The sequence below is a fragment of the Lepidothrix coronata genome, unplaced genomic scaffold, assembly GCF_001604755.1.
Source record: "Lepidothrix coronata isolate B3197 unplaced genomic scaffold, Lepidothrix_coronata-1.0 Scaffold62, whole genome shotgun sequence".
Classification (NCBI taxonomy): domain Eukaryota; kingdom Metazoa; phylum Chordata; class Aves; order Passeriformes; family Pipridae; genus Lepidothrix; species Lepidothrix coronata.
Genome location: NW_016690242.1, coordinates 3,768,089 through 3,790,807, shown reverse-complemented (window position 1 = coordinate 3,790,807; position 22,719 = coordinate 3,768,089). Strand labels below are relative to the sequence as shown.

The window sequence follows — 22,719 nt, the reverse complement described above, 5'->3', positions numbered from 1 at the left end:
TTGCCGCATCTGCAAGTTCACACAGAGCCTGTTTGCTGGCATGGCTTGGCAAAGCAGGCGAACTTCTTGCCATGTCGAGACGAGGCGTTCTTGGGAGATTATTTCTCTTGGACAATTCACATCATTTGTGGTCTCTGCATTGTGTCTTGATGTGGAGAAGAATACCAGTGAGAATAGCCAGGCATGTAGCTGTTGGGAGGCATATTGACTCCCTTGGCAGAGGCTGAAACGTCCCAGACTGGAGGCAGAGCTGGAGAGCGAGGGGAGAGGGCAGCTGAGCCTGGCAGAGGGTCGCTCTCGTGGGGGTTACTGCCCTGCTTCAGCAGCTTCTTGAATTTGGAGCGCTTGTTCTGAAACCAGATCTTCACCTGTAAACCAAAACGCAGCAGATATTAGGCTGCCATCAGTGCCCAGGGCACAGCAGGGAAGACCCCGGGGACCGTGGGTCTGCTCCAGAGAAGGTCTTGAGCGCACACGCCAGTCGGGTGTGGAGTTGGGGATGGGAAGGGAGGAAGGAAGGATATCTACAGTTGCTCTTGGGCTCTGGATGCCGCTGGAGAGAACAGGGGAGGCAGACCAGAGCTGGAAAGCGAGAGGGATGCAAGTTTTAACCTGGAACGTTGTTTTCTTTGCGCAGGCCAGATTGTTCAAGCTGAAACAGACTACATATTCTGAGGTCTCCTGCTTTAGCACCTCATTCAGAATTTTGGAGGTCATTTGATCATTCGGGCAAACTGTTGTCAAACACACGCAATCATATGATTTTGTGCCAGGATACAGGAGCCAATAGACAAAGGGCATCTTACAAAGAAATCGTGCATCCGAAATCCACACGATCAGATCAAGTGGTCCATGCTGCTGTGATGGGGGAGGAGGCAAAATGGAACCAGGATTGTGGCTTTATTTTAATATATATTTTTAAAGAAAGAATAATTTTATTTTCTAGTGAGTAATTGGATATCAAGATTGCTTTGGGCCTCATCCTGCTCCTAACCCAGCAGAACAGGAGCCTGCACTCGATAAGATGTGCAAGGATCGGGCCCATTGGCAGATCAGAATTATTACAGAAATTATATATACCTATATAGACATATATACACAACGTATTTTTAAAATCAATCAAACAAAGAAAACAAAAACCCCATGTGTATTTGACCTCGCAAACTTTGCAGACGTAATGTTATGAGATAAGCAGGGGTGCTCCTCTACTAGTATGCTCAGGATCGGGCCACTGAAACAAATCTATGCGTGTGAGAGAGAAAGCGAGACAAAAGTGAAACAGTGTGTGCAAGCTAAGGATACTAAAATCTCATTTGCAAAACTATCAGGTCTATTCCCATCATTAATGTTTGCTGAGTATTTAAAAATTGCTGGTTGGAAGCAACTGTTACCAATGACAATGATAAAATCCTGAAGTTATTTGTTAAGCTCATAAATTCACATGATAACATTTTACCCGATTTGATCCCATCTATCCATGCTCTTCTCCACAAACCCCAGCCTGGGAAGCCTGTAATGCCTCACATGTCTTTCAAGTTTAAATTAGCAGAATGGCACAGCTATTCCAACCACACTTAACTATGGCTTAACCTGCCATAATTTTGTACACGGCTGTCTTTGATCCTCAGATCTATTATCACCTTCCGTACATTTTGCCCAAGGCTAACCACTGCATTTGCGTTAGTCATCCAAGGTGAATTAACTATTGATTTTACAGGTATTTCCTAACGCGTCCCTGCTTCCCCTCTACCTACATACGTTGCTACGAGGCAGCTTTGCTTTTAGCTCTACCTCAGGCCCAGAGATTCCTTGCCTTTGTTTTGTTCTCCTTTTCATAGCTGGGCAATTGTATCTCGGTGCTGGAATTATCCGAAAATACAGGCAATTTTAAAATCTTATGTGTGGCATCAAAAGGGAGCGCTTGCTCGCCAGACGGCTGAGGGAAAGGCGCTTTCAGCTCCTTCTGCGGTAGCCCGGTCTCTGTCGCGCATTGGGTAAGTCCTAGGACATAGAGATGGGAATCGTGTGCATTACCTTTTCTACCGTTCCCGACAGAGGTTTAGGGAACATCATACTTTGCTTGGCCTTTATTGCTCGAGCAGGATTTCAGTCATTTGGGATTCCCAGTAATTACCTGTGTCTGGGTAAGTCCTAATGAAGCTGCCAGTTCAGCTCTCTCTGGAAGTGCCAGGTACTGGGTCTGCTGAAAGCGATGATTTAAAGCCTGGAGTTGTAGACTAGAGTAAATGGTCCGAGGCTTCCGAATCTTTTTCCCTTTTCCATTAAATCTGATTTCACCGTTTTCAATCACTGTGGTTTTTTGCTGATCTGCAAGCAAAACAACACAGCTGAAACATCACCCTCCTTAGCTATTAAACGCGGGTATTTTGGCTGCCACGGCTCCTAAAACCGCCGAAGCCTGTCCCGACGCATGTTCAACCCCATCGCGTACACACAAGCTCCGTCTCCTTAAAGGCACGCGCGGCACAGGCTGCTGCCTAGCTACCGGAGAAAAAACAGCTGTCCGGGCATAGTGGGCACGCTGCCTTGCCCCCGGGGAGCAAAAAATAATAATATTTTTAAAAACTTAAAGCGCAGCGCTGGCTTTGCAAAGGGATGCCTTGTTCCAAGACCATCCAGGTTTTACTGAGCTAATTGACTTCGCGTCGCCAGTTTGGTGGTCAGTGAACCACCAGTCCGAGACTTTTAACAATGCTTTTCCCCTCCGCCCCCCCGCCGTGCCCCTCCGGATGGATACGTACGGCTCCCTGAGAAAAAAAAAAAAACAACAACCAAAAAACCCACATAAATCAGACGGCCCCCGAGCGGAATGCGACCCGCTCGCCTGGAAACTTTCACTCCTCAGGTGCTAGCAGGAATTTTGCCTAAAGCCGGTCCCGCCGTAACAAAGGAGCGCCAGTCGCAGCCTCTCGCCGCCGGCCGGGCAAGGAAGGCGCCGGTGCGCTGCGCCGCGGTACCGCCGGCAGCCGCCGCCAGCGCGGGGGAGCGCGGCGGCCCCGCCGCCAGTACCGCAGCAGTAGGCCCGCAGAGGGGCCGCGGAAACAAGCAATCCCCCACCTTCTCTCCCCGCCTCCCGGCGCACCCCAGACCTGGCGTTTGCCTCGGCGGGAGCGGGGGGCACGGCGGGGGTCGTTATGCAGGTGCCCGGGCCGGAGGGGCCGGGGAAAGGCCCAGGGATGGAGGGAGCGGGGCGAGGAAGTGGCAGCGGGTTGGGCAAGCGGTGCTGGCTCACCTGCATCGTCCGCCCGCGTCTGGCTGGCCGCGCTGCTGTTGTGGTAGGACTGGAGGTAAGGGCTGTGCTGCGAATGGCTCACGTAAGGGTAGGCGGCCAGCGAGCGGTGGTTGTAGGAGCCGGCGCTGCCGGAGTAGGGCGAGCTGTGATGGTGATGCTGGTGGTGCGGGTGCGAGCCGGCGGCGGAGTGCAGGCAGTGCAGCGGGTAGTGGGCGCCGGCCATGGCCGGCGAGCTCTGCTGGGAGTGGGGTGGCGGCGGCGGCTGCGGCGGCGGCGGCTGCTGTTGCCCGAACTCCATGAAGGCGGATTTGGAGGAGTCTTGCGCGTCCAGCCCGTCAGCCATCGTAGTCATGGTCATCATCAAAGTTTGGGAGGGAGAGCGCGGCGCTCCCCGGCTCGCCCCCCGCGCTCTGCCTCCTCTCTGCCCAGCCACCGCCGCTCCCCTTACCCGCCGCGGCACCGCTGGAGAGGCGGCGGTGATTTAATTTAATTTCTTTTCTTTTTTTTTTTTTTTTCTTTTCCGCCTTTTTTTTTTCCTTCCCCCCCTCCTCTCCAAGGAGCCGTTCTGCGAGGGGCCTCGTTCACTGAGGGAGGGGAGGAAGGGGAGGGCGGTGTGCGGGGTGTGTGAAGGGGGAGGGCGGGCTACTCCCGCCGCTTTTTTGCGCCGCTCTTTTCCTTCATCCCCCCGGCGCGTGGGGTGGGTGTTGTTTTTTGTGGGTTTCTTTTTTTTTTTTTTTTTATGGAGGGGGGGGCGTGGAGGGTGGGGGGAGTTGAAGGTGGGAGCCGGGAAAGTTGGGACTCCGGCGCTCCGACTTGAAGGGCAGGGACGCGCACAAGTCGAATGGTTCGTCTCCGGAGGGCAGCGCCTCCCTCATTGGTCACTCGGCCCCCTTACGTCATAGCCGGCAGCGCGCGCTGCCCGTGCCCGCCCCCCTTTTTCCCCCCTCCCGTTTTTCCCCACACGCGCGGGTGTGGAAGAAACGCGCGCGGGTTGGGAAAAGGGGAGCGTCTGCCCTCATCCCCCCATCCCCCCTTTCCCCCAAATCAAACATTCCCCCACTACACGACCCCCTCCATCCACCCACCCACCCGCGCCTCCTTGCGCGGTATTTTCGCTGCGGCGAAGAGACGCGCAGCGCATTTTTCCCCACTGAACGCAGCAGCAGCAGCAGCTCCCGTAATGGCTTTCAAATATATGCAAATGGCTACGTGCGGTTGGCGGTTTTGGCAAAAAGCTTGATTAGGATATAAACGACCCAAGGAAAAAAAAAAAGTGCCTGCGCCCTAAATTTGTCTTTAGATTACAATTCTAGTTGATTTTATTTTATTGTCAACATTGTTAATGATAAAAATAGAGTCGTTTTACAGTTATTTTTACTTTCTGGAAGGAGGCAATTAGACTTCTAATCAGGAATACACAAAAATCTCCCATGATTAACTGCAGTACTTTGTTCAAATTGCTGCTATAAAATTCAGAACAATTTGCCTGTAATGATTATGGACTGGGTTTATTTTGGGAGGTGGAATAAAAGTGGATATAGCATAAATTATCCTCTAATTATACACCAGTGTCGCCTCAATTATCCTCTTATCAAAATGGTTGTCTAACTGCCGCATTTAGTTTCAATTCTCTCCTTTTTTCTATAAAAAGAACTTCATACCTTGTTATTATTAATCCATTTATTATTTGCAAGGGGATTTATATCTGAACATCCAGGTGGTATCACCACTTCTCTTTCAAAGATGGACTAGGGAAAGACATTAAGTTTGATCCAGCTCGGCGAAGGATCTCTCTCTCTCTTCTCTCTCCCCCCTCTCTCTCCTCTCTCTCTCTCAACCCCTCTCTGTTTTTTACCCCTTTGCCTCGCTTAAATCTCCTTGCGTCCAGCTAAGCATGAACTCCAGAGACAGACCCCACCGGAGAGGACTGAGGTAGGAAGGACCCTGCGGAACTCGCTAGGCATAGAGAAATCAGAAAGTTGCTCTAGATGGGGAAAGGGGCTGGAGATTTCGGGCTTTAAAAACCAACACCGGCACCAGCAGCCGCCGCTTCCAAAACCACGCACAGCCCAGAGACTTCCCCAGACCGATCCCGGGTCCTGACACTACCTCTCACTGGGACATTCCCCGAGGACTGGTTTTCAGATTTTGCATATATATATATTTTAACGCGTCGCTTGTGGAAATATTTAGAGCGTTTTAATTTTTCTTTCTGGGATTTTTTTTTCTCTTTTCCATTCCTTCATTTATTTTGAAGTTTTGTTTCTCCACAGCCCGGTCATTAGCTCTGGGAAGCCGAAGGATGCGAGTACCCTGCTCGGATACCGGTGGGGGGAAGTGTGGAGGGGAAAGGGGGATGCGAAGCGATGCTTGATCTTTGGCAGGGCATAACCCATAGTCTCTCGGCGCTTGTTGTTCATATGGCTTGTTTCAGGGGCGTATGGGGGAGGGATGTCTTTTTTTCCTGTGTGGCTGGGATGTTCTGAGCCCCCTTACCCACCCTCTCATCGTTGTTTTACTTCTTGAGCCCTTGGAGTCGGTTCAGTAACTCTGAATGCAGTTTTAAGTGTCTTGCCTTGTTCTCCGGCTTTTAACAAGAGTTCCACTTTAACACGCGAAAGGGTAACCCGATCCAGGCGTTTACAAAACTACAATGAATAAAAATATAGAGAAAGGGGAAGAGAAGGGAAAGAATTCCTACTGAGACTCTTTATTCATAGGTGTAGGTAATGTACTCAATAGGAACAGGTACATTTGGCAGTTTTATTGCTTTATACCCTCCAGCTTGCTGTTAACATCATGAAGGCGTTTTTTTTTCGCAGGTGCACATACTAGCATTTTCTCCAGCAGCAAGAGCATGCATAACAAAAGATGTCAGAAAATAGGCTGGGGAGTGTTTGCAACACGTTGCTTTCTTGTTTCGAAATAATTCCTGCCACATAATGGATGCTAACCCCGGAATTGGAAAAAGTTGAGCAGGAGAGGGGACCACTTTGAAATAATACCTATATGCCGCCTTGAGTCAGACAAAAAGAAGAAAAAGCAGGGAGAGTCTGCAGGAGCTGCTTCCTGCGATAGGCGGCAAATGGAGTTACATGTGCATCACTCGCTCAGCGTAGCTGACAGACGAGCTGCGGTGGGGCGAGCAGGACAAGCGGGGGCTTCGGATGCGGGACGGGGGGAATGGCGGTGAGCGGAGGTGCGGAGCCCCCGCCGAGTCATCGGTGGGCGCCAGTCGGAGGGAAGAGCCGGAAACCTGGCGCTCTTTCTCCGCGGTGCTCAGACATCCTTGTCTGTCGTCAAGACAGTTGACTCCGTCCAGCCTCACACCGATAATTTGCCCCAATTTAATTAGGCCCACCGGGAGTCGCGGGGTGGGGGGCAATAAGCGCCTTATAGAGGCGGCAGCTGCAGGGATATTTCTTCTCCGAGGGTAGGGCAGGCTCTGGGCCCGCGCTCTGGCGGGGGATGCCGGGTCGCCCGGGAGGTCCCCGCCCGCCGGAAAACCGCGCTGCCGGGCACCGGTCCTCCCTGGCTCTGACTTGCGTGCAGACGAGCTCCGTCACCGGCCTCTTTCTGAAGAAATTAGATCTGAATAATTAGCTCTGGACGCACTGGAGCAGTGGGGTGCTCATTTCCCAGGGTGGGTAACTCGTGAAAAAGGGGTGAGGACGGGCGCCCCACACCTCCTAGTCCCCGCTCCTTGAAGTGCCTTCGAAAGCGAGCAGACAGCAGTCACGAGTGAGGGGTGGGAGCCCACGAGGGGAGCCGCCTTGCCTCAACGAGCTTCCCGAGAGTTGCGCGGGACCGGGAGGGCCAGGAGTCCGGCCGGATGGGGCAAGATGCGAGTTAGGGGGCGGCTGAGGACTGCCCCGAGGCGGGAGCCCCTGCACCGCCTCCTGTGAGCACCCGTCCCTCCCTGGGAAAAGACAGCAGGAATTCACCGCATGTGACCCCCTTCCTGGCTTCTCCGCTCTTTCCGCGGCCAAGCCTGAGCTCCCGGAGGACTGGGCTGCAGCCCTGGCCGATGGCGATGGGGACGTGCCCTGCGCGTGGCTCCGCGCCCTGTCCGCTCCGGACCGTGGGTACCATCGCACTCTGCCTGCACATCCCTGACCGGGCTTCCCTCCTCGGTTTAAATATTAATATTTCCTGGGAATATTAACCCCCTCGGTTTACCATTCCCAGGAAATGCACTCCGCAAGTCACCCTCGCTCGCCTGGAGAGCAACGAGGCCTTTGCATCCCTAGCGGGCTTGGGGCCAGTCCCTCTCCGCGCCCAGGCTGGTTGAGAGCCGCGGGGGCAACGCTGCTTCCCCTCCCCGCCTCCCCCGCGGTCCTCCCCTGCTCCGCTGACTGCCGGAGAGCGTGGCACCGCGCATCGGGCTCCTTGTGCCCCGGGACTGGGTGACTTCGTGAGATCGGTCTTCAGTGTCATCCTAAACCGTGTCGCTTTAATGATGTTTGCGGGTAACACTTTCAAAGGGCCAAAGCGTGTATGTGTGGTTTGAAGGCACAGTTGTGAGTCGAAAGATGCCACACAACAGACACAACAGTCAGAAGGAGCTGATGAACAACAGGAAACGGGGTTCTATTTTTAGGGTGTAATAGGAAGTTAATGTAAGCGGTCAGAGGCTTCCTATATGCCTCCGAGCACCTTCTGTTCCATTCATTCATTCATTCATTCATGCGTTCAACAGTAACAACAGGGGAAAACAAACATTCTCGTTCTGTTTCTCATCCCCTCCCTTCCCGGGAAGTCCTGCTGTGGTGTTTGCAAGGGTGGGCTCTGCAAGTGCAGTCCCTCTCTTGGGTTGTTCAGCGTGTTTTTTGGTTTGTGGGGAGGGGTGCGATAGCTGACGCTGTTCCTCAGGCGAGGCTCCTCCAAGATGCTCTCGCAGAAGGAGCTGAAGGCTGCGCTCTGGGATTATGTATCCCCTCTCCCCATTTCACACCAGGGTCCGGGAGAGTGCTTTCTGTCTCACACTGGTCAGAGTAGCTGTGAAGATCCGAGAGAAACTTATTTCAGGAATTATGTTTTTGTGTGTTTTCCCGCGAGAAGCCCATGCATGTGCATGAAGCGGATCCTGAATCACGATTTTTTTTGGTGTGTCAGAGAAATGCGGGGGGGGGAAGGCAAAGATTAGTGCGGGATCTCCTGGGTTTTTTAGCAACAATGCAGAATCCACAAAGCAATCGAAAGGTGCTCGGGAGAGAACGGGATTCTCCGGCAGAGGTGTGTGCGGAAAGTCTTGAGGGAAGCGGAAAGCCAGAAAATATTCCTGCTGGCGGCGATCCGCTCCAGACGCGTTTTTGCGGAGAGGCTCGCTTCGCAGATACACGGCACTTTCCCCGCCGGACCTCGGCTGTGGTGGCTGACAAATCTGCGCCCCCGCCCCGCGCGTCGTCGCTCCGCGGGTGTCCGCGGCCGCACCACGCGGGTGTGCGGGGCAGCTGCCCGGCACGGGTCGGCTCGGCAGCCGCCGTCCTCCCCTAGCAGCCCGCTCTATGTATAGCTCCCAGAAGCTATAGCAAAATATCCCTCCTTGCATCTGCCGATGACATTTTTTTCACCGGTCTCTCAAGCCTATTTACCCCCAAACACGTCCTCCTCTCCTTCTGCCAGTATGTCCTAATACCATCTTCTAAATGGCAGCAAAATGGCGAGGAAAGGCACTCTCTAAAGGAGGTCACCTCCTCAAACTGGAAGCGAGCCATTTTGAGGAGAGACTGCGGAATTTGAGCGCTGCCAATGCGAGAGCAAGAGCGGAGCGGAGGCTCCTCTGGATTTCAACCCACTAACATTATAACAGACAGGCAGGCGTCAATGGCTCTCCATATCGCGAGTGTGAAGGAAGTGGCGGGGAAGCGGGCGGGGGGGGAAGGGTAAACCCCAGCCCAGCCTTGCAGATGGATCACACACGCCGCTCTCTATATTGTAGCCTAGGTCAAAATAATAGGAGTCAGAAGGGGAAAGATCCAGAGGGAACCAGCCACTGTCTCTTGTACAGATTTGTAGCGAAGCCTTTGGCTGTAATTAAAACCTTACAGGCAGATTCATTCAATGTGTGGCTCTGCAGAGGATCGGACACTGGGGCTTTTTGTTTGCTTAATGTTTTGTCGTGATGTTGTCGTTAGTTGTTTTCCCTGTTGGGGGATATGTGGGGGGAGGATGGATACCTGCCTTAAAATGCAATCAGGTTTCAGGCGAGTGGCTGCCCGGCTGGAGGACGGAACTCCCTCGGAGGCCCTGGCCGCCCGCCTCTCCTCGCACCTGGTCAGGTGTGCACCCACACCGCCTTAACTGAACCACTGGGGACAGGTTTCTCCCGCTCTGCCCATACGGCGAACGTGATCTCCGTAAAGACTCTGAGCGAGAGTCTGCCTCCTTCGCCTCTCCTCTGGGAGCCTTTACGTGGCAGCGGTGTGGGGAGACCTTCCCCTCTGAGGTTCAGGGGACCTCCCCGAATGCAGTCGCAGGTTTGCAGACCGCCGCCTGTGAGGCTTTCACTTGGCAGGCGTCCCCGTCTGCCCGAGTGCTGCTGAAGCAGATGTTTGTTTTAGCGGGGACTTATGTTGTTTTGTTTTCTTTTCAAATGAAAGAAAAAAACAACAACAATTAAATAAAAACCTTATTCTGGCAGAGGAAGAAGATGCAGTATAATTAAAAAAAAAGAAAAAAGAAAACAAAAAACCCAGCCCACCACCGCTCTTAAGTGCCCATCTTGGAAGGGCTCAGAGGCGAATGGAAACTCGAGGCTCTTCAAGTCAGCAGAGAGGCTGCAATTTGTCCTGCAGTAGCGGCCGCTCTCAGTTCCCAGCCAAGCGCCGCGCCGAGACCTCCCGAGCCCAGCCGCGGCTCCTCACGGCCACTCGTGTGCTGTGCCGGCGACACCCGCGGGAAACGTGTCACCCCGGCTGCGGTCGGGAAGTCTCGGAATCCGGAGAGCGAAAGCAGAGGCTTTAATTACGGCAAACAAGCACGGTGTCCTCTCTCTTCAGTCTCTTTCGCCTTCGTTTATTTTTAGTACACTTCAAATGTCTACACATTTCCCTTGTTGAGATCAGTGCAATTATTTACTCTGCCTTTAGGGATGCATTTACCCAAGCACTGAATGGAAATGTAGTAAACATCGTGCAAAGTCAATGCAGTTATTGAGGTTTATTTATTAGGAAAAGAAATAAATATCTCGGCTTTACTTGTTTCTTCGGGCAGACTCGTTATCTAGAGCAGATTGCAAGGAGAGTTCTTCACTCATTCCGGTGTAATGAGCTTGCTTTATACGTTTATCTCGTATCTGTATCTAGCTACAGCCTCTTTTGTCAGGGTCTCAACGGACTATAAAAACAAATCTAAAAGTTAATTTAGAAAGATAATCCGAAGGGATGCATTATCTGATCTCTCTATAGAAACTTAACTAGGTGAGGTCCCGTATCTGAAGGCGTAAAGAGGTACATACGAACAGAGCATCGCCTCCAGCAACCTGAATTCCTCCCGCATCCAGCATACGGAGCGGGAAAGCTCTTGACACCGAGAGCGGTTTCACTGGCGGAGTGAAACTGCTTTGCCCGACTGACTGCTTCTAGTGTGACCACGACTTTATCCTCCATCCTGCCAAGAATTATTTTTATTTTTCGCTATTGGAAATCGTCACCTTTCTCCACGTTTTTGCCCTGACTCCTCTCCTCTGAGCATCCCTCTCACAGAATAAACGCAGGAGGAAGGGATGGTGGGGGACGGGGACGGTAGAAGCACGTTAGGTATCTGCGGCGTGAGGCGCGGGAGATATTTCGGGGTTCTGACAGCTGGATCTGAAACAAATCAGATCTGAATTAACTTGCCTGTTTTTTGAATTGTCTGCATTTCAGCAAGCAGTCCTCACTCACTCCGCTTCTGGCAGGTTTTGTTACACGTGCCTCCATAAATATATTATCCCAACCTTCTTTCCTCGTTGGAGTTCTTGTTCAACAAAACAGAAAGCAGAACGAGAAGAAGCGATTTTCTTTTTTAAATGAAGACATTTATAAGTAACCTAATTTCGTATCGTGGAAGTAAATTTCATGCTAGGATATATTTTGCACAACATGTAATCTTTTAGAGCCGGAAGACATTTAATTAAAGCCATATTCGGAGAAGTACGGCTTCAAAGCAGTCATACGACCACATACCTCATTCATATTCAAGATCCGTCCGCGAATTCATATTGTTTTAACGCGGGACGTCGCCTTTACGGCATAACTCTGTGAGGCCTGGGCAGCGTTAGAGATAACACAAAGGAGAGCAGGCACGGAACGGCACGGGGTGTTTTACCAGGCAGAGGTGTCTGTTTAACCCAAAGACCACTGCTTTCTGCTTCCCAGCTCCCGGCATTCGGTCGGAGGGACTTTCAGCAATTCACATGCACTAGCTGGGGGTTGGGGGGAGAGGGAAAAGTCCACCGAGGATGGGGCCAGGGTTAAGCATCCCGAGTTGGGTGCTCTCGCTTCATTTCCATACGCTGCTGCCCACTTCACGCCGCATTGTGAAACATGTGCATGGGGGCAAGGTTTGATCACGCCCTTTGCAATCCGCCCAGGATAAGGCCGGGGGTCTCGTGGCAGCCCCATTTCATAGCACTTTGGGCTAATCGGGGAGCGGTCAGCCAGACTCACACACCCTATGGCTAAAGGGGCATCTCTGGAGAGAGGGAGGATGGCGCCCTGCCGGCACCGTTCATGGGCATCTGTGAACTTTTGATCGCACTCATGCCATTTGAACGACAAACACACTTTCTGTTCAAGTTTTTGCCCCATCTCCTCCTCGACTGTTGGATTATTCAGATGGAGGTCAGGAATACTCGAGGAAATGGGGGTGCAGGAAGAGAATAGCCCAGGCCCGAGGTGAGAGCGGGGCTCCCGCTCGGCGCTCAACCCGCCGTCCCACGGTCTGCGGGGCTCAGGTGCCGTCTGCCCCTGTTCTTCCCTTCTCCACAAAGGGGATGCTCGCTCTTTCGTTGAAATGACTGGTAAAAACTGCCAGGAGTTCGGTGAGAGCCAGATCGGCCCCCTCTCGCACTATTTCTCTATGGTAACTTTTGTCTAAGCGGTGCTTGGTGCCTCCAGTCTTTCCCTTGCCGTCCCCGGGGCCGCCAGTGCGAAAGGTTGGTTCTCTGGGAGCCGGAGGACTTGTGTGCTCTGGGGTCCCGTCAGCAAGCCCTTTTGTTTTCTTCTCGAAAGGGATGGCTAAATACTTCAAATGAAGAGGGGAAAAGAGAAGCGAAATAAACCCAAACCAAATCATACCCCCATCCAGCCCGAGGCAAAATAAACCTGCAGCAAAAAGAGTCCCCCCCCCCGTGGCTGCAGTGCCTCCAGTTGGGGCTGCTTCAGAGGGGATAAAATTCAGCGGCGAAATCAAATCAGAAAGGTTCTGGTTAGTTTCCTTGTAATGGTAATTAAAAGTATTAATTGGTTGTGTCGACAGCTCAAAAAGACAGGTGTTGCTAAAAAAGCCTCATAAATCTTCCAGTCATTACTAAGTGGAGGTGGGAACCAAGCTGGGAGAAGGAGCCGATTGTTTACAAGGGTGTTTCAAGGTTTAAGAATGGAGATTATAATAATACCACTTCTAATCGGACGACTTTCTGCATTCCTTTGAAAAATGAAAATAAATCAAATGGCCTGCCGCAAGCCTCATCTAGAGCAGGGCAAGAAGTCTTTCATGGACTTCACCGCGTTTAAGACAAACTTTACACGTACCCTTAATTTTCTGTGCATATACATATGGTTAAAGTGACGAAATTATTCATTCTGTGTGGTTTTGGATTTTTTTTCGTCAGGTGGCCTGTGGCCCGTGAATTAAGTAAGTTTCAGACAAGTTTTCAGGACATCGATCTAAACTTCAAAGACTCTTACTAGCTGGGTAGGGGCTGGTTGTGCTACTTCGTCCACCGGGCAAAGCAAGAGTCAGTGACGTTGCAGCCTCAGGGTGTGAGAGGAAAGGAGGAAAGGAGGAAAAGGAGGAAAGGAGGAAAACCAGGCCCCCGGCGTGAGACTCGACCCCAGCTTTTAAAATGGGCGATTTGGGGGTGTTTGTTTGTCGGTTTTTTTGCGGAGGGCTCTTGGCCGCGCCTGGCGAGCAGGCAGCCGCGGGTGGCCGAGCAAAGTCCCCGAGGGAAGCGGAGCTGCGGGTGCGGCGGCGGAGCGGTGCGCCCGTCTCCCGTTGCGCACGTCGAGGGAGCCCAGAGCTCTGAAGGCGATGCCCGGGGCTCCGGCCGAAACACCGTCCCCTGCCGTCTGCCGGCGCCTCGGGGCACGGTCCTCCCTTGGCTGGGGCGCGGTGGCCGGGCCAGGGCCGGGCTCCCGGCCGGGCTCCCGGCGGGGCCCCGCGGCCTTCCCGCGCACGTGACGCGGCGCGGAGCATGCGCGGCGCCGGCCCCGACGGGCCCGCGCCCGAGGGCGGCTGAGGTGGCACCGGGGCCCGTCCGACCCCACCGGGCCGCCGGCTTGCAGCCCGCCCGCCCGGGCGGTACGGCCCCACGCTAAGGGAAGCCCCGGGGCGGTGAGGCAGCCTGTGAACCATCCCGCTCGACGGGTTGTTTTTAGCTCTCCCGACGGGACCGTCCCCACCCGCGGCCTCGCCCCTGCCCTCCTCCCCAGCCCGGTGCTGCCTCGTCGCCGGCCGGGCCGTGATGATTCTGTTCGTCTGTCCCCTGCCTGTCCCCGGCCTGGGGCAGCTCACGGTGCGTCGGTGTGTTCCTGCCCTGCCTCCCCTGGCCCCTGGGCAGGGCCGGACGGGGATTCTGACCACAGGGTAAGCCCCCCGCCCCTGAATAATCCCTGAATGCCGAAGTTCCGCTCGAACGAACTGTTCCTGCAGCTGTTTTTATTGTCGAGGGTCCTTTCACAGCCAGGGAGCGGCGGCTCCCGGCGCTGGCACCCAGCGGGGACGCGCCAGCGCCGGGAGCGCGTTTGCGCGGAGTTGTGGGGGGCGAGGAGCGGGGGATGAGCGGCGGCTCGGGCACCGGGAGAGCCCCGCTACCCCAGCGAGGCACCCCGCTCCTGAAGCAGCCTTCCAGACGGCTTCGTACGGGTCCCTGGGCTGAACCCCCCCGTGGAACTGCAAAGACAGCACAGCCTCTGCCTCTTTCGTATCAGTAATGACTTCCACCCCCCACCCCCCTCCGTGCTCTAAAACAACAAAACACAGACTTACCTGAAGTGGTTTTTATTTTCACAACAAGGGATATTCCCTGCATTGCACACATACACAACAACGCATGCACACGCACACACACACACACACATTAACCAATAGAAAAGCCAGATATGAGAGTTTGATGCTCTGCTGTGACATGAATAATTGTTGCATCGTGTAACTTCCTACATCTTGGTTTTAATTTGCAGCGAACCAAACAAAGATATTTGCAATTTTTAAATAAGCACTCTATGTAATAAATGGGAACATTGTGCATGAATGCTGTTTCTTCCCCTTTTCTTTAGAAGACATTATTAGCTCTGACAGCATGCAGCTCAGGTTTGGAGGAGAGGATTTTGTAAAGGGATGATAGACAGGAAGGGCAGCAATCATGGGCTTCTTGGGCTAAAGCTTTTTTTTCTTTTTTATCAGAATGTTCTGTTCGATGCCATTTATCCTTGATGATAGAAAATTGCTCTGTTGCCAGGACGCTGCTGCTGAAATAGAGGGCAGGAGCCACATTTCCATTTTGCAGCTTGAAAGCTATTCAAATGAATTTGCAGAAAGGGGGGAAAATCTAGAGATAAACAAATGAGAATAAATCGAGTTCCCCTTTCCTCTCCTTTCTTTCTTTTTTTCTTCCTTTCTCCTTTTTTCATCCCGAGGTGTGTATGTGTGTACGTGTGAGGGAACTATTCTTTTTCTACATGAGGATTTTAGTTCATCAGTGTTTGCAGCATCTGGGAAGTGCTCTAAATCAGGCAACACTTATTTTGCTGCTGTTCGAACCACCGAACACGTAAACATATTAGAGAAATTTACGTGTGTGTGCAGATATACAGACATCCATGATTTCCTTACCTGTGTGTTTGTATACAGCCAGACTCTGGAATGCAGCGGTGTGTGTTCCTCTGCGGGGATACCAAGGACATGCACCATCATCTTAGACCAAATGTGATTTCTCCCAACATTTATGTGTTGATTCTGGTGAAATACCTTGTCGTTTTAGAACAATTAAAATCTATGCTTGTCATAGCACTGTCCCTCCATCATAACTAATTGTGTGGGAAATCTTCATTTTCCCTCCCAGTCCATTTAGATATTTCCGGAGTCCCAAGGAGAAGTAATAATACATCTGGCTATAATCCAGCACATAGCCCAAGGGCTAATATTTAATCATTATTTTTAAATTAAGCATTGAATAAAATAAAGCCCAGAAACATTATTTATAAATCGGAATGAATATAATGACAAGTAATTATGCTCTTCCTTCTTTGGTGATTCAAGGCTCAGCTCGGCTCCTCAGTTCAAATCCAAATAAGTGAAACGTGTGAAGCCTGTTAAACACTTCCATTTCATTTACTTGTTCCGTCTATAGGCTGCTGCTGTGTCAGGCTGGAAATATTGGACATACCTTGACTGGGGCTGTATAAGCTCTCAAAAGTCTGAGAGCCTGGTTACCACAAAGTAACTTTAAGCGAATTCTAACTTCTCTGAGTAAAAGCTGGTGCCAGTGAGTCATGGGGGTTGAGAAGATTATGCAGCGTCCTCTTAAACATAGGATTTTAAGCAACCATAATATGTTGTCCTCTTAAACACAGGATTTTAAGCAACCATAATATGTTTGATGACAGACTATATTTGATCAGCTTGGATTTTTTTCACTATGTCATTTCAACAGAATTTCACCTCCTATTAATCTATAATTACCACATTGGCTTCAAGCATTATGTATTGCAAAGTGACACCTTATTAGATATGGGTTCCCTTCTGCAAGGAAGAAAATTCTGGAGGCGGAAAAGAAACAAACAGGACAGAGAAAGAAAAAGGAGAATTGATTTATTGGCCTTCGCCAACAGTTTTTCCATAAGTGTCCGAGCAGTCAGGCATGCGACTTTACTATCGATTTTTAAATCTCCCTTCAGCCGAAAAGATCAGCGCGCAAATAATAATAAACTCTAATCACTGCTGCTATTAGATTAGGCTAAACACGGGGATCCGAGGATCCAGCTGTGTCCAGCTCTTCCACTCGCTCGGGGAAGCGGCCCCACCAGCCGTCCCCGCACCCTCCATGCCCGCGACCTGCCCGCGGGACCCTCGGGGCTGGAGGGACTCCTCGGGCTGGATCCCCCGGTCCGCTCCCTGCCGGAGCCCGCTCCGAAGGGCCAGAGCAGCGCGGGGCCCCGGGGTGCTGCACCCCAGGGAGGGAGCGGCGAGCGGCCCTCGGGGGATCCGCGGCCTCCCTTCCCCGCACCCCCTACCAGGCTCCGGCCAAGCTGCCGGGGAGCGGGTGGGAGCGGCCGCGGGGCCTCCGGGAGCAGCGCACCTGGGGGAATTCTCGGGCCCCGCGGGGCTGGCGCCGGGCAGGCGGCTGGAACGCGCCACGCCGGGGCAAGAGCCACCTCCCGCGCCCGCTGCGGGGCCGGGCTGCGCCGCCCCGGCCCAGCGCGGCCCCGGACCGGCCCGCAGCGGCTGCCGCCTGTGGCTGGAGCCTCCTCTGGCCTCAGCAGCCCGCCCGGCTACCACGGGCACTTCGAGTCCTGTCGTGCTGGGCAATGGCACAAGTCCCGCCGTGATGCCTGACGGGCGACCCCGGTAGAAACCGGGTCGCCCCGCCAGTGAAACGAGCGCCTTGCAGGGGAGCTCCCTCGGAGGAGGCCGGGCTCCCCTTGCCAGGTGTCTCACTGCAGTAAAAAGGGATAAATTCCAGGGATGAGATTAAAGCCACTGCAGCCCACTCTCCTGCTATTAGCTGGGAGATGGGAGCCTCTGTCTGGGCTTCCACTCCCCTGTGCCCCCCTTCCACCCGTCCTTAATGTGGGGACTCGGGCTCAAGGAAGTCATTGCCTCCACATTGAAGTGATTGTGGAAGTCAACCCCAATATCTGTAATACCCAGTGCGGTTCAGAGGGTGCCAGCACATTTTCAGGCAGCGGATGATTAGTCGTAACAATTATTTGGATGTCTTTTGTTTGGGAAAACTTCAGGCCTGAGTTAAGTCCACTCTTGCTTTCAAGATAGTGACCACTTTTGGAGGGCTAGAAAAGCAAAGATCATTAGACCTGGGTTTCAAAGCCACAAAGCTGAACAAAGAAATATTTAGAGAAGAGGTGACAAATGCCACAGAACTGCCAGCAAATGTCATAACTAGCAAAACAAAACCCCAAAAAACCAAAACCAACAAAACCCCAATAAAATCCACTACAACTTTGTCAGTACTTAGTACTTAGTACTGTACTTGTAATGTGAACAAGATTGCCACAGGAAAAAAAACGGATCATAGGCAAGGGAACAACCTTGGCTGCAGTCTGCCCCTTTTTGTCAGCGATTTCCTTGGTGCTGTGTAACATGCCACACTGCTGCAGGCCCAGCCTGCTACCTCCTTTGCCCCATTTCTCCTCACATATCTGTGCAGGAGGTTACTGGCACGGTGGAGGGATGGAACCATTTGGCGGGGCAGCAGGGCATTTCACAGCCTCCACCTTCACCTCTCAGGGCAGAGCTGGGTCTCTCAAGCTGTTTCTTGCCATGCAGACCTGGCAATTCTATCTTTTGTCACGACTGTGACTGTCCAACACAGAACGTAATATTATGCTTTGCTTCTCTAAGTCATCAAGGTCACAGTCTTTGTCTTGTGGAAAAAATGTATGTGGCCATATGATTAAAGCATGTCTAATCATGAGTTCACATAAGGAACAGAATTTAGGTTGCATATGTAACCTTGTGTCTGGCACTTTTGAGTGACTAGCTTCACAACCTTATTGTTCTTTCAGCTTCAAGATATATGCGTGTGAAAAAGATCTTAATGTAAACTAAAGCAAAATCATCAAGTCTGATATTTTTATAAAGGTGGGATTTTGTGTTTGTTTGTTTGTTTTTTTAATGAAGGTTGTCCGTAGTTCGGTTCTGTGCACCAAGAGCAGACAGTGCCTTCTATTTGAATTCTGGCAGACACAGGACCTAAAAACCCTCTCCAGTTTGGGCTCAAACACCAAAGTCTCACGAGAACGGCTTTAGCTCACAGCCCAGTTATCACTTGATCTCTGGCGCCTTTGCTTCCCCACAAGAGAATTAGAATGCCTCTTTTCTGATTAGGCTCATTTAAGAGATTAGGTCTTGGAACATTAAAGAGATAAACATTTGAATATGCATCTGTCTCCTTATTACCACTTTCAAATGGCTACATCTTAATGGTACATTCCGTCAGTAAACCGTTGACTTCAGTTTAAAACGGTAAGATTTTTACTGTATAAGAATCTTTTTAACAGACTTAGGTTGGTCTGTAAGGGCTTAGGAATCCATGAAATCTTTAGTTTACAGATCCACAAACTATGTGTGAGGCTTCTGCCACTGAGAAAACCAAAGACCTGATTGGTTCTCCAAAGTAACACTGGTTTGAGCAAACTGGGTTTAATTTCTCAAGAAGTTCTCTTGCATTTTCAAGTCCCAAATAATTCTAGATTCAAGCTGGTCAGATTCAATACTAGTATACAAATTTATTCCAGCTCTTTCTGGGCCTCTTTGCAGCTTCTCTGAGGCATCTTCTTCAAGCAGCAGAAGTGCTTAGGAGATCACTTAGTACAGAGTAACAGCAGGGCATATGCATGCAGACTTCTGAGGTTGAAGAACATTCCAGATCCATCAAATGTATAGTTTTTATTCTCCTTGAAGTAGAATCAGAAGGTCATCTTTGCAGGAGGCCTGCTTTATGGATTTGCTAATTCCACAAATGATAAATCTTCTAAGCAGTAAATGTATCTGTTCTGAAGTGGGTGATTCCAGAGAGCTCTCTCAGGTGCTTTTATGGCCTGCCACCATATAACTTCCCAAACACAGCTCTGTGGTAATCAGCTGCACATAAAGACTGATTTTTTACCATCAAGTCAGGTGTGCCTCAGATGGACCTTAAGCAAGGTCAGACAACAAAGAAAATGGCATAACAGTTTTATTTGAAACCATCCACGGCAGAAAGTAGTCAGATTGGCTGTTTCCAGACAGTTTGAGATCACAGACATGTTTCTTAAGTATTTAAAAACTATGGAGCTAAGGAAAATTAACCTAAAGTTCATAATGAAAACGTTTTTTCTGAGTTAACCAGTAAACTATATAATTTTTCCTAGGTTAGTAAAGAACTTCCCCCAACCACCATGTGAAAATAAATTGACCAATTCTAATAATATTTCTTAAAAAAAGCCTACAGTTATGTTTTGCAGTGATTGGTTGCAGCACTGAACAGAGTTACTGTGCCTACTACACAAAAGTGAGAGCTCATGAGGTTAAAAACCTGTAGATTTTTGTCACTTGGCTTAAAGGGAAAATTCATCTGCTGAAGACAGTAGGAAACTCTCGTGTTGTCTGTACAGGTATTTTCACAGTCTTCCAGATAACTGAGCAGTTCCTACCCCACAGCTGAATATTCCCATCCCTTGGGGAAGGCACATTTGCTCACCATCCACAGCGTCCTTTTTGTGTTGCAAATGTGAAGGGAATTGGGAGCTGGCTTTGCTTAAGCCAAGCACTGTTGACTACTGGAGGATAAATTACATCTGTTCATTCTACCGATATTATAAATTAGATACAAATTGTAATAATTATGCTTAATTGCTACTTAATTACTGATTAAAAGAAACGTTTTTATGATTCTTTATTACAATCCCATGCATTTTTTTCAAAGGATGTTTAATCAGGCAGACGTTCTGAAGAACAGCCACAAATCATATTTTAGTAGTAGGATTAGAAAGACAGTATTCCGTACACCATTTTGAATAAGAGCATTTGCATATGACCTGAACTTCAATACAGTTGGATCATTTTTGTCCAGTTGTTGCCAAACAAATTTGCAGCTTTTCAGAATAAAGATATTTCAGATATTCAGAGCATGCTAGAACACTAAATTAGCAATGGATGCCCTCTCCTCTCCCCTGCCCAGTGTCATAGCCCTTTGTTAAGCAGACCAACTTGCAGGCAGTGATGAGGGAAAAAAAAAATAACTTTTTAAATATACCTGGGATTTCTGCTCTTACAAGTAAAGTCCTCAGTTCAGTGAATCAAGAGGAAGAGATGGAGGATTTTTTCATGCTTGGTTGTAGAGTATGGAAGATAGATGGAGATTTGTCTGCTTGCATTCAAAGAAGAGCCAGGTGAGTCATTAATCAAGGTCATGTCTAGATAATTGGCTGAAGGGCAACAGCAGGGTTGACTCTGTATTTATGGCTTTGAAAGAACAGCTCGTGTATAACAAAATGATTTTGACTGTTCTGCAATTGCTGGTTTGGGCCAGTTCTTCTATGTGTATGAATTTACACTTTTTGAAGTCAGTGTAGATATGCTGCTAGCAACTGCTGCTATCTGACCCCAGGTATTTACAACCTAAAAAAGTCCTATTTTGTGGAGGTGAAGTCTATTTAAAATAATTTTCCAAGCATTAGAGAGACCAACTGCTGATAGTGGTTTAGCGGGTTTGATTAATTATGCCTATTGCACTGCATATATAAAGCACTTATGGCAACTATATGGATTGTTTTACCAGAGAGGGGGAAGGGGACTTGCCATTTGAAAAGGAAAAAATAATCACCTATTTTCTTCTGTCTTTGCTTGTTACAAAGCCCATTGAAGTCAATGGGAGTGTTGCCATTTATTTGTTTGAGCTTTGTCAGGCCCTGTATATGCTACTGCAAACTGGAGGGGGAAAAGGAGTACAGTTAAAGGGAAGAGAAGCAAGAGGGGAGGAGTTAAACACAGGCAAAGAATAGAGTCTTTGTCTATTAATTAGGGTTTACATGCCTTGTGGAAAGCAGCATTCCTCCGAAACTGGGTCCCTCTGCCCCACTATTTTATTTTACATCTCCCGTGTTAGTTGTTCTTCAGGTCAATATAGTGCTAATAAATTATGCACTGTGTAGCACCAACTGTAACACTCCACCGCTCTGGTGCATAGGAAAGGCATTGAATTGAACAAGCTTCTCTAGGGTCAAAAATGTTTTTCATTTCTGCAGCTATTGCCCACTCTCCCTGAAACATGTTGTCTGGCAGCAACACCTACATGTATTACAAGAACTTTTCTTGGAGTTACTCAACACTATCTTATCACTTGTTGCATATGGAGAAACAGGACCTTGCAAAACCATGGAGTTCTTCTGACGAAGTCTTGCTAATATGCCTCAGCCAAAACTGGAAGGGCTCACTGGACAGTCCCAGCTCATTCCCATGTCCATTTTCTCCTGGTTACACCCACCAGAAGACAGTGACAATTGGTTGCAATTAAAGAGGAAAAGTGCCGTTGTATTTGACACTAGGCTGGACTCCGGAGATGTTGTTCTGTCTCTGGGTGTGTCTCAAACTGCTGGGTGACCTCGGGTAAGACATTTGGGACTCAGACTTATGATCAGTTTATGACAATTTAACAAGCTATTGTGTCTCAGTTGAACAGCAGTGACTGTCCTTGTGTGCACTCTTACCCAGGGCAAACAGGCTGATGTGACCCAAAGTGTAGTTATGTGAGCAAATTAAGCCAGTGCAACCAGCTCTGCTGCCATGAGATTGCATCCCTGAGAAGGCAGCTAATCTGGTTTAATATATGTGAGGGTTTTGGTTTGTTTTGCTTTGTTTTTTTTTCTGGACTGCTTCACCAGTTCCCCAGTGCAGGTCATTGCAGGAATAGGTTTTTTGGTAGCAATGCTGGGCATACAGTGGCAGTGCTGATTTAAACTGTAGTGAAACAGGTCTGGTTACTTTGCTTTTATTCTGAAGTAAGAGGATGTGCATGGAGAGAGTAGAGCAGCTGGTGCTTGAAGATATTTTAATGTCATTGTGAGTCTGACCTACTAGATCCAAATCAGCAAAGCACCTAAATGTATCTGTGGATCAGAGTATTTGTTCCCCGTGCAAGAAGGGAGAAACCTTTACCTCCCTCTTCTCCTTTCTCTGTCCAGATTGCAAACTGTGTAGTGGAAATGCTCTCACTACATGTTAGTGCAGAGTCCAACATGATGACAGACTGATCTTATTGGAGGTCTGCATACAAGTAAAAATAAATCACAAGAGTAACAGAGGGAGAGGTGTGCTCACCTGTCAGTGAAGAAAAGCAGACAGAACAACACCAATCAACCTCTGAATTTGTAAGCTTTGTTGTCTGCCAATTAGCTCTAACCTCCGAGTAGTGATAAAGGTATATCCTGAGCCTTCTTTCACTGGGCAATTTCCCTCAGTAAGATTTTTAATTATTATCTGAAGTGCTTTATTTATAACATAATTATTTCAATAGAGAGACATTATCTTAATAGTACAGTAAC

General features: G+C 49.9%; 1 protein-coding gene across 1 annotated transcript; it reads right to left on the bottom strand.

Moving 5' to 3' along the window:
* Positions 1–105: 105 nt before the first annotated feature.
* On the bottom strand, positions 106–3,962 carry DLX6 (distal-less homeobox 6). Its single transcript, XM_017817643.1, has 3 exons — positions 3,254–3,962; positions 2,135–2,328; positions 106–368 (listed from the first exon to the last, which is right to left on the bottom strand). The coding sequence occupies exons 1-3, from the start codon at positions 3,612–3,614 to the stop codon at positions 117–119; spliced, it is 807 nt and encodes a 268-aa protein (XP_017673132.1). The 5' UTR covers positions 3,615–3,962; the 3' UTR covers positions 106–116.
* Positions 3,963–22,719: the final 18,757 nt, after the last annotated feature.

Bases quoted from the DNA above. Each gene is read 5' to 3' on its own strand.
- DLX6 (XM_017817643.1), bottom strand. From the start codon at position 3,614: ATGATGACCATGACTACGATGGCTGACGGGCTGGACGCGCAAGACTCC. The intron at 2,329-3,253 runs GTGAGCCAGCAC...TTTTGCTTGCAG, and splicing joins GACGCGGGCGGACGATGCAG to ATCAGCAAAAAACCACAGTG. The intron at 369-2,134 runs GTAATTACTGGG...TTTGGTTTACAG, and splicing joins TAGGACTTACCCAGACACAG to GTGAAGATCTGGTTTCAGAA.